The sequence below is a fragment of the Lactuca virosa genome, chromosome 6 (assembly GCF_052849685.1).
Source record: "Lactuca virosa cultivar CGN04683 chromosome 6, Lactuca_virosa_CGN04683_v6, whole genome shotgun sequence".
Lineage (NCBI taxonomy): Eukaryota > Viridiplantae > Streptophyta > Magnoliopsida > Asterales > Asteraceae > Lactuca > Lactuca virosa.
Genome location: NC_136431.1, coordinates 41848288 through 41859635, shown reverse-complemented (window position 1 = coordinate 41859635; position 11348 = coordinate 41848288). Strand labels below are relative to the sequence as shown.

Sequence of the window (11348 nt, the reverse complement as noted above, 5' to 3'; positions counted from 1 at the left end):
ATACTCCTGGCTACGCGCATCGTAGCTTGATCCTTCCCTGATGAAAGATGGCTTCGTTGTACGCCCAACATAAATATTGGTACGCTCAGCATACTCGTTGAGCGTTGACTTTTGTTGACTTTGACCCTTGGTCAAGATTTAGGGTTTTTTGGACCGTGATAAGGGCAAAATAGTCCTTTTTCCCTTAGAAGGTTTAGCTGTGGGATTTGGACTCACGGGTGAGTTTTTGGAGCTTAATTATTAATTAGAGTTAATTATTTTGTTGACTAGGAAGATTCTAGATCCGACAGTTCGGGTGTTAGGTTTTCGTGTTGTTAGTCTCAGGTGAGTCTCCTCACTTACTCTTACCTGCATGGTAAGATAGTTGTATTTATGATGACCAGCTGGGTCTAGCTGTTGTGGTTATGTTATGTTATTTATATGTGACTGAGGTTGCCGATAGTCAACCAGGGTTGCTGATAACCCATCGGGCGTGCTGTTAGCTCATTGGGACTGTTGATAGTCCTCAAGGTTGCTGATAACCCATAGTTGTTTATGTATGTTGTATTGTATGTGCTATCTTGGAGAACTCACTAAGATTTGTGCTTACAATTGTTGATTTATATGTGGCAGGTACTTCCGAGGACCGGGGGATGCGAAGATTTGATTGTACACACGTGCTGGGAGATTTACTACTGGGACATGTTTATGAACTCTAATATTTGTGATACTGGTTGTTTAGGGATAATTATATAATTGATAACTTGGTTGTGAAACTCTGATTTTAGTGAACTAAAAATGAAAATTTTGGTCTAAAATTTGAGGTGTTACAGGTTAATAATGTTAAAATAATGTAAAAACTAAATTCTAATCATAAATTAACTAAACTACAATATTAAAATATCATATTTTATTTTCATTTATAAAATTATGAGTTTAATTTTTTTAACAAATTATAGTTAACTTATTAATTTAAATATGTTGTCGTATGTGAGCAATTGTCATTTTAAAGTCACAACTTTTGTATAATTTATGATTTTATGCAAAAGATTTAAATTATTAATTTCAATATAATGTTAAACGGTTAACTTAAATCAAAATTTCAGTTAAACATGAAAAAAAATCGAGTGACTATTTTATAAATAGTTAAAAGTTATAAATTATAGTGTTAAACCTAAATTGTAATCCTAAATTAACAAAAAAAAACTATAAAACTATTTTTTATAATCATTAAGAATTTTCAAATAAGTAGCTTAAAAATAACATACAATAATAATAGTTAAAAGTAATATTATATAAAAAATTATAATGTTATCTTTAAAAATTAAAACAATGTTTGTTGTTTTAAATAATTACAATCAAAGAAATTAATAATATTCGTCAAATAAATTTTAAAAGAGTTAAATTTTTGAAACCAATTTTAAATAATTAAGAGTTTTCAAATAAGTTATTTTAAATAACTTACTACAGCAATAGTTAAAAGTAACATTATATACAAAAATTATATTGTTACTTTTAAAAACAAAAACAATGTTTGGTGTTTAAAATAATTACAATGATAGAAATTTAAATATTAAACAAATAAACTTTTTAAAATTTATTAATCATAACAACAACTATAAATATCTTTAAACTATATATTATATTTAATTTTATTCATGAGTTACCTGCTGGTAGAGGTCATTGAGACAATTGAGATTATAGAACTTTAAAAGATGACTACATTATCATATAATTCAAAACAAACAATGTTGATACCAACTTATTATAAGATTTATTATATAAGAGCTAACAACAACGTCATTGATATATTTAAAAAACATATATTTGTAAAGATTTCAAATGTATTGTGGTATTCTGCACAACACGTAGGTATTCGTCTAGTTATATTTATATTAGAACACATCAGCCACATCAATGACTAACAAACACTTGATGACCTGTAACATTTACATTAGAACAAATCAACCATAACAATGACTAACTTGAATCTAAGAATAATGAATCACTAAATTTCTTAGAATGAAAATCACCAAAGGAATTGAAACTAGTAAATCCTCAAAGAAATTAAAATGTAACATGTCAACAAATAAAATCACCAAAATAACTTAAATCAACAAATCAATCCAATAAGAGAAAAATGTAACATGTATGCGAACAAAATCATCAAAACAATTTAAACCAACCAAGTGATCTAATGGGAAAAATGCAATAGGTCCATGAACACATAACACATCAATAAAATCATATTCATATTGATGCTAACATCCCAAGAACAAAACTCAATAGGTTTATACATCATCGACCCAAGTATATGTCCAAGAACTTAAGCTACCATATTTTCTTATATATATATATATATATATATATATATATATATATATATATATATATATATATAGGGCTAGTTTATAGTGTGGATGGACAACTATTGTGCGGACGTGTGGACAGTGTTATTCTATGAGAATTACTAAGAAAATAGGTTGTTTAGTAATGTAAATGCGTTCAACCTCACACAACTATTGTCATTTTCCTGCATTCTTACTAATTCTTATTCATTTTTGTTCTCACGCATCGTTTTTCACTTATTTCCATTCTTACAGAATACGAATCAATAAACATTTTGACAATATGAAAATAATAAAAAAAAGTATATAATAACCTTATAGACGGTTTAACTAGTGATAATGTGTGATAATGACAATAGTTATGTAAGATTGAATGTATTCACATTATCAAACAACATATTTTCTTTGTCATTATCGCATAATAGCATTGTCCACACGTCCACACAATAGATGTCAATCCATATTTAAACCTAGTTCTCTCTTTCTTTCTCTCTCTCTATCTGTGTGTATATATATATATATATATATATATATATATATATATATATATTCTTGGACATCATCAATCTAATCTTAATGAACCATTAATGATCCAATGGGAACAACAATTTTTCCTTTTGATAATGAAAAAAGAACAAATAATTCAAAACTCTCTCTTGATAGTATTCCCAACCCACTACCCATCTATATGGTAGGAATCACAAATGCCAGACTTTGCAAATCACAAACAAAAATATGAAGAGGAACCGGTCGGGTTTGATCGACAGATAAAACCTCTTCGGAGGCATAAAATTGTCTTCATAGATAAGGGTACGATAGTTGATAATATACTATGTATCCGATATAGTTGCCATTATGTTTTCCATATAGGAAGATTCTTTAAAACCAACCTCTTTTCTAGACTTGCCAAAACATGTATGTTGTGACAAAACAGTAAACGGATTGATAGAGCTTAACCCTAATCCGTCTCGTTTAATTAACATGTCGTGTCCTATCAACCTGTTTATTTTCCGGTCGATTTTGTGTTAGGTTTCGGGTTAAGGGTATACCTTAAAATGTGTCATGAAATGTGAGGTTGAAACACTAAACATGTTGAAAGAGTATGATTTGGGTAGACAGAAAGGAAAAAATAATAGTTGGGAGGCAGAATGGATAAATTTATAATAAGTTTAGAGGGAAAAATGGAATGAGTATAAGTTGGGAGGCGCCGGAGGGATCATTCGGATGAGGGAGTGGTCGAGGAGACTATGTAATTTGGGGGATAACCATAAAACTAAAAACAAAGTCTTCACCCAGACAACTAAGTCGTTTCCAAATTACAAAATGACTAAACACAAAAGTTTTTTTTACGTATGGTTTTGGTTTTAGGTCTTTCTAGTTTATTTAGAAAAAAAAAGACTTACATATAAAATTTGAGTCATTTTCGAGTTGAAATTCTCAACCCTAACCTTTCCCGTTTAATTTTCACGTTTTGTCGCGTCAACCCGTTTAATTAAACGAGTTGAAATATCTTACCCAAAACCATTTATTTCGTGTTGGGTTTGTGTCGGGTTTCATGTCATGTTAGTTTTTTTCCACCTCTACTCTTTGCTCGAAATCCCCACCCTATTATCTCTTAGAAACCTTATTATTTTGGTCGAAGGGTTTTCGATAGGGATGGGGGTTTTCGATTCCGAAGTCGATAAACAATGGAGCTTAGTGTTTTTCAATAGGTAAAGGAGTAGGTAAATTTCGAATGGGGAGGCGACAAATTGTGGAAAAATTAAGGGTGGGTGATGAAGGTAAGTCACGAGATAGTTTGAAAGAGAGAGAGGGCTACATTGGTCATGTTATGAGCAAAAGTTTAAAATTAACGAAGCTTAACAAATGGAGTTGGCCATAAGGACCGTTTTTGCAAGGGTTTTTAAACTTAGGGGCCATCTTTGCAAGGAATTCATCATAAAAACCAAACCTAGTACGTTTTGCCAAGAACATGAACCATTTTTATGCAATATTTACTATAATAAGTTTGTCTAGCATTACCAAGAACAAAACCACAAGGACTAGAATGTGACAATAAGAAGTCGAAGGGGGTAAAAGTAAATAAAAAAGACGAAGACAAGCCAAATTCACGCCCCCATTCCCAAAGGCCCAAAGAGTAGTCGAAGCTTAAAACAAGGCTGCGTTTGGCAAGAAATCCCTTTTGGCTTTTACCCACCACACCACAATCGAATCATCATCGCCTTCATCTCCAATCCATACGATCAACCAGGAAGAAATATGGGTGCCGGCCGTGCTGTTTCAATCTCATTAGACGGCGTTCGTGACAAAAACTTAATGCAATTGAAAAAACTCAACTCCGTTCTATTTCCTGTTCGATACAATGACAAGTATTACGCAGATGCTCTTGCCTCCGGCGAATTTACCAAGCTAGGTATTCTTTTTCTATATAAGATTTTCTTATAAATCCCAATTCTTTCTCCTTTTTCAATATTTTACGTTTGCAAATGTCGTCTGTTCTATGTTTTTATAGATTATAATGATGGGTTTTTTAGGTTTGTAACCATGATTATTATGATTGTTTTGTCGATATGTTGAATAAAATTGCTTGTTGTGTTAATGGCATTTGAGTTTCCAAAGAAAAAAAGATTTAATTTGACGTTTGATGTCAACCCTAGTTCTTCCCAAATTTCAAAAAGTTCATGGTTTTGTTTCCTAAGTGGGAAAACAAGTTTATTCCTCGATTTAATGTTAAATTTAAGCTAGCCGAGGTAGATGTCGACAATCTTGCTTCAGGGTAGGGTTGGTAGATGTGTACAAGGGTAGGTAGGTAGATGTCATGTCGACAGTCTTGCTTTAGGTAGATGCCTACAGTCTTGCTTCAGGTAGGTAGATGTCGAAAGTCTTGCTTCAGGGTAGGTAGATGCGCTTTAGAATTGGTAAATGTCGGTAATCATACTTATTGGTAGATAGATGTTGACAGTCATGCTCAGTTAGGGGTAGAGCGACTGCCACATAAGTCAAAAGTGAGCGTTACATGATTAAAAATTAAAATACAATATATGAATCCAAGACCCTGTAAATAAGGCAAATAGGGTAATAAGAGTAAGTCAATGAGAGCAAAAAATCATATACATTAATAAATCAAATCAAAATACAAACATAAAAGAACAAAACATACAAAATGAGGGGGGTAGGCTACTCATCTACCCCGATATTTCACTCCACACCTTCCTATCTGAGGTTATGTCATCAGAAACCTGTCTATCTTCTAGGGTCCACCAATTCTTTATCCCTCTTTTCCTCCTCACTTCTACTCTTCATGTAAACACCATCGATAAAATTTTGTTGTCGATTTTTTTTATAACAATGTACTTTCCCCACTCACAATCCTTAAATCTTCTCTAAATTTTCATTTTTTTTTTTTACCTTTTTCAGCATATTACAATGACATATGTGTTGGCTCGATTGCATGCCGCCTTGAAAAGAAAGAAAGTGGCGCTGTTCGTGTTTACATAATGACACTCGGTGTTTTAGCACCATACCGTGGCCTAGGCATCGGTGAGTATTATCCAACTCAAGAAATAGCAACGTACTTTCATTTACTTTTGTGTGTTATAATTTATACTTTATAACATCCTACTTTCATTTATTTTATGTTATACATTTTATTTAATGTTTTATTATAGGTACAAAGCTGTTGAATCATGTTCTTGAATTAAGCCAGAAGCAAAACATTGGTGAGATTTACTTGCATGTGCAAACAAACAATGAAGATGCCATAAGTTTTTACAAGAAATTTGGGTTTGAAATCACGGAAACAATTAAAAATTATTACACAAATATCACCCCACCCGATTGCTATGTGGTTACTAAGTACATTCCCCAATCTCAATCCAAGAAGTAAATGTGGTTTTGAAGTGAGATTATATCAATTGGAAGCTGATTCTTGTTATAAGATTTAATGGAGAGTAATTGCTAAATATTTATTTTGCTTTTGAGGACTATATTTGTTCTTGATCTTTGTTTCTTGAGAATGATCATCTGTAAGAATGATATAATATTCAAAGTTCGAATATTTAAAATTTGGTTTTATTTACTTATTGGTCATTTCGTTGTGGATTTTGTTATTTCATTTTATTTACTAAAGGAAAATAAAAAATAATAGTGTAACAAGATGAGCTTATCTTTATTAAGTATACATGACAACAAATATATGTACTCTAGTTACCTATAATTTATTTATAAACATATAAAAATAGAAAATGTTGAAACATTTATTCACAAAGTTCCACCACCCTATTCACGGTGGTTTTTCAGTATGCCACCCCACCGGAAAAGCTATCTCCATCATGAAGAAGAGATTCCGTCAGCCAATAACCATCCCAAAACCCACCAACTCTCTGAAACAATAACACTAAAAAAATAAAACACAAAATAAAAATTAAAAAAAAAAATAAAAAAAAAACTTACTTGAACCATTGTAAACTGAAATGTTTCTTCTTCTTCGGGTCGAGCCCCACGTATCCAAACCCTCTGCTTGTAACAATTCTAAATCATAAAAAAAAAAAACAATTTACAAAAGAATTTGTTGATAACATATGGTTAGTGTAAAATGACGAAACTAACCTCCTCAACATTTAAAGTGCTTAAGATCTTTCTCTCCTTGTGATTTAGTAAAACGCGATATGTTGAATGGTGGAAAATTCTTCTGAATCGCTCAAACTGCATGAACATGAAACATGAACAGAAAATAATTCGATTAATGATAGTATGATACAGAGATTTTGAAGAAAAAAAAAAGTTTTATGTTAATTACTAACCTGTCCCAAATCAAAAGAAGGACCGAAATACAGAGATCTTTCAAAAGGATCAAATCCAGCAAACTGCAATTCATGTTAAGTTCTAAAATCATTAGAAAAAAGAAGAAGAATTGGATTCAAGAAATAGTAATTACCCTGTACATGACTTCGACCCCATAATCTGGACGTGGTTGATCATTGAACATCAATGCATCAAGTTGGTAATGAACAGATTCTTCTGCACTAAACTACATCCATAGATTTTAAGTGTAGATGTAAACATTAAACATAGTTAGATTGATTCAGAGACAATTTGGTTGATTAGAAGGGAAGGTTACACTTAATCTTGGGCCAAAAGGTCTCTTCCTGCGGGATTCCAACCTGCAACCAATTTCAATCAAAGATTAAACATTGAATGTTAAGGTTAATTCATCAGAAAACTGATATACTCGATACATAACGATTCAAAAGGGCAATTTTCTTCTTTTTAAGCAGATTGTTGTGTTGTGGTAATGAAAAAAGTCGAATGTATTTATGAAATTGATATAATCAAATTAAGAATTAGCACAAGTTTCTCCCCAATCTACGACTAGCTATGAATCAAAAAACCAAAAGTGAGGATTGATCTAGGAATTTGAGAGGTATTACCAATCGACAGAAAGGAAGTCTGGAACATCGGCAGAAGCTGTGAAGCGGGAAGTAACAGATTTGGTGTTGCTATTGAAGGATTTGAAGAAGAGTGATGACGAAGATGACAACGACAACGACATCTTTACTTAGAACAGCGTAGAAATAACAAATGAAGAGAACTTTGAATGGTCGTTGTTCCGTTAGATGAAGTCCAAAACAAACCCTCGTTTAATTTGGGGGAAAATATTTGTCCAAGTAACTTCGTGTGCCAATATCGAATTTGAATTTTCTCGTTTTATTATATGAAAAATGTGATTATAGAATAATAAACTTTTGTTATTTATTTGATTTCGTGTTTAAAGTTTTTTTTAGCTACTAGGGTGGGGGGGGGGGGGGGGGGGGGGATTCTTCCCCCAACCCACTCAATCCAATGTGATATAGTTGTACATCAACTTTTCTTTTTTATCTCTCTTCTATCTTTTTAACCCACAATTAAGGATGATAATTTGGTCTGAAAACCGAAACCGAACCGAATCGGATTAAGCCCGAATAAGTAATTCGATTCGGTTTTCGGATATCTATATGAGACTTATTCGGTTTTCGATTATTTGGTTCGGGTTACTCGAATAAGGGCTTAATCGGGCCAAAAAGACAGAACCCGAATTTGAAAAGTCACAATTTTTATTCCTATCGATCGATAGCTTATTCGGTCCGCTCTTTCTGTCATTACTCATTACCCAACAAACATGGGAAAAATCGACGAGGAAATCGATCGATATCACAAAAAAAAAAACGACTGATTTTTGTTTCGTTTTTCTCTTGATTGAAGACTGATTGGGTCGTTTTTCTCTTAATCGAGGTTTCAAACAATGATTGAAGTTTGAACACTTGCATCTGCCTTGATCGATTCACGACGTAAGAAAAGAAAATATCCTCATCCTCGTTTTCTAGTTTCTATTGTGATCGAACTCCATTCAATTCATGGAAAATTTGGGCTCCAAATCAAGAAAATCAAGTAAGTATTTGTATCTTAATCTACTACTCAGTCTTTCAATGTGCTATTATGTATGTTACTCATTGAAATTTGAATGTGTTAATCTACTACTCAATCTTTCAATGTGTTATTATGTATGTTATCAGTTGAAATTTGAATGTGTTATGTCACGTCTTAATAGTTAACATTTTCTCTATAAGTCCAAACAATGAGGACTTTGACCTATATTGTTATTCTATTATATTAAAATGATTGTGTTATTGTACTTTAGATTGATGATGAAGATGTGTTTGTTGATAACACTCAAGTTGAAAACAAAGTCGGACCAAGTCAAACAACAAACACGAAGAAAATGAAATATGTCTAAAGGGCGGCTTGTTGGGTCGATTATGATTTAGTTCATATTGACAAAGTTAGACATAACAAATGCAAAAAGTGTGGCACGTTGTTCAAAATCGAATCCGGCGTAAACGGTACTTCTATTATGATTGGACATACGAAAAGATGTAGAATGAGCCCAAAAATTTAGAAAAAAAAAAAAAACTAGAAAACCAAACCACTTTAAATTTCAAAAAAAAAAAAAAAAATGAAAACGGGGAGAATAGTATTGGGACTTGGAAGCATGATGAGAAAAGAATAAAAAAAGCTTTTTTAAACTTATTTATAGTTGGAGAATTACCGTTCAAGTTTGTAGAGAATGAATCATTTATTGAGTATACAAATGCAATGAACGGGAAAATAGTTTTGTCATGTAGAACCACAATTTCATATAGAGACACCGATTACTTTCTTGAAGAAAAGGCTAAGTTGTTTAAGTTCTTTCGTAATCCCCTAAGTAATGTGCATTTGACCACCGATTGTTGGACAAGCTCATGTCAAAGGTCGAGCTATATGGTGGTTACGGTCCACTTTATTGATGAAGATTGGGTCATGCACAAAAGAATTATCAACTTTAAATCTTTAGATAGTCATAAGGGAGAAGACATTGCGTGCACGTTGTTGACTTGTCTTCAAGAGTGGGGTATCCATAATGTAATGACCATAACCATAGACAATGCTAGTGCAAATGATAAAGCAATCGAAATTCTAGTGAAAAAACTACCAAAGTTGTACAATGGGGGGGGGGGAGGAAACAATTACACGTACGGTGTATGGACCACTGCTAGATAGGTTATAAACCTTGGAAAATAATATTTTGCATGTATCTTAGACAAACATAGATCCAAGGTTTAATAAGGTTGTATGTACACTTAGGAAGTGTTAGAATGCTCAAAACCCAACAGTGGTATCAGAGCCTAGGCTTGTTTGTTTGATACTTGATGCAAAATAGTGATAAAAAGTCGATTTTTTGCTGTCTGACTGATGAACTCGCTGAGTCCATGGGGGGACTCGCCGAGTTCATGTGTAAACTCATCCTACTCGCCGAGTAGGTTCGTGCACTCGGCGAGTAGGAGCCTCAGAATGCAGATTTTCGACTTTTGCTGCTGGAAATGGACTAGAAACATTACCCTAAACTGTTTTGATGTTTTAAAACTTGTTTTAGTTGGTGTAATGGTAGTTCTAATCCATTTACAATAGCTTATATCAAAATTTCATGATTTGTATGTGTTCATATAATTCTTGAAACTTTGATGATCATGTTCATGTTCTTATGAATTTAGAAGATGATAGGAATTATTTGCTGAATTGTTTAGGATTAATTCTTGATCATTTATGTGTTTTAATGGAGTCCATAATTTGTCCTCAAGTTATGGATATCCAAAGGTCACTTCTTTTAAACACACACTTAAAACACATAAGTTACATAAAATGAAGAGTCTTCATTTTTATGAACCTTTAATTCATAAGTTATGAAATGAAAAGTTTTGGATAGTTACAAAACTTGCCCTCAAGTTTTGGAATTTGTAAAGTTTCACACACTTTAATAAACTTTAATTCCAAACCCTTAGAGTTTTAAAAGTTAAAATTCAACCCTTATACTATTTATAACATTAATGGTTAATTATTATATATATGTATAAGATCAAGTCGTTTTACCGTTAGTAGGCCTCATTCACGAAGCCGGTCTATAAGGGGGGTATAAGGTTGTTGCCTATAAAATGGCAACTTAATGGGTGTCCATTCTCACCCACCGCTTCCTTGATCGGTGGAGGGTCGTTAGCCGAACAGGTAGGACAATGACTTTAAATTCTCATTAAAAGTATAATGAATATTATAAAGTAACTAAACCTTTTATAAATTCCCAATCTTAGTTACTTTAGGAAAATGTGAATATGGTGCTAACCCATGAAATTCACACTTTGTACCTTACCAAGTCGTTGGTGGAGCGTGTGTGGTTAACCGGCACACTAACTTGGACTAGTAAGGATCACGAAGGGTGACTTAATGTTTATCATAGATCAGTGGAGCGTGTGTGGTTAACCGGCACATCGATTAGGTGATAATATTAAGGGTACCAAGTGAGTTTGCATGGTTATTCACACCTTGTTTTGTGATCCTCGGCATCCCAGTCACAAAACCTGAAGGGCACAATCGAGATTGAAACATGCCATTGAAAAGTTCAATGAATCTCAAAAGATCTAGGAGTTTCAAATCCAATTAAAACCTAATATATTA

General features: G+C 32.7%; 2 protein-coding genes across 2 annotated transcripts; one reads left to right on the top strand and one right to left on the bottom strand.

The window, feature by feature from the left end:
• Positions 1–4441: 4441 nt before the first annotated feature.
• On the top strand, positions 4442–6405 carry LOC145121152 (Acyl-CoA N-acyltransferases (NAT) superfamily protein). Its single transcript, XM_079056936.1, has 3 exons — positions 4442–4740; positions 5745–5867; positions 5996–6405. The coding sequence occupies exons 1-3, from the start codon at positions 4587–4589 to the stop codon at positions 6211–6213; spliced, it is 495 nt and encodes a 164-aa protein (XP_078913062.1). The 5' UTR covers positions 4442–4586; the 3' UTR covers positions 6214–6405.
• A 69-nt stretch (positions 6406–6474) lies between these two features.
• Positions 6475–7992, bottom strand: LOC145121151 (DNA-directed RNA polymerase subunit beta). Its single transcript, XM_079056935.1, has 7 exons — positions 7757–7992; positions 7447–7489; positions 7264–7356; positions 7130–7192; positions 6936–7031; positions 6780–6857; positions 6475–6709 (listed from the first exon to the last, which is right to left on the bottom strand). Exons 1-7 carry the CDS (start codon positions 7876–7878, stop codon positions 6623–6625), a joined length of 582 nt encoding a protein of 193 aa, XP_078913061.1. The 5' UTR covers positions 7879–7992; the 3' UTR covers positions 6475–6622.
• Positions 7993–11348: the final 3356 nt, after the last annotated feature.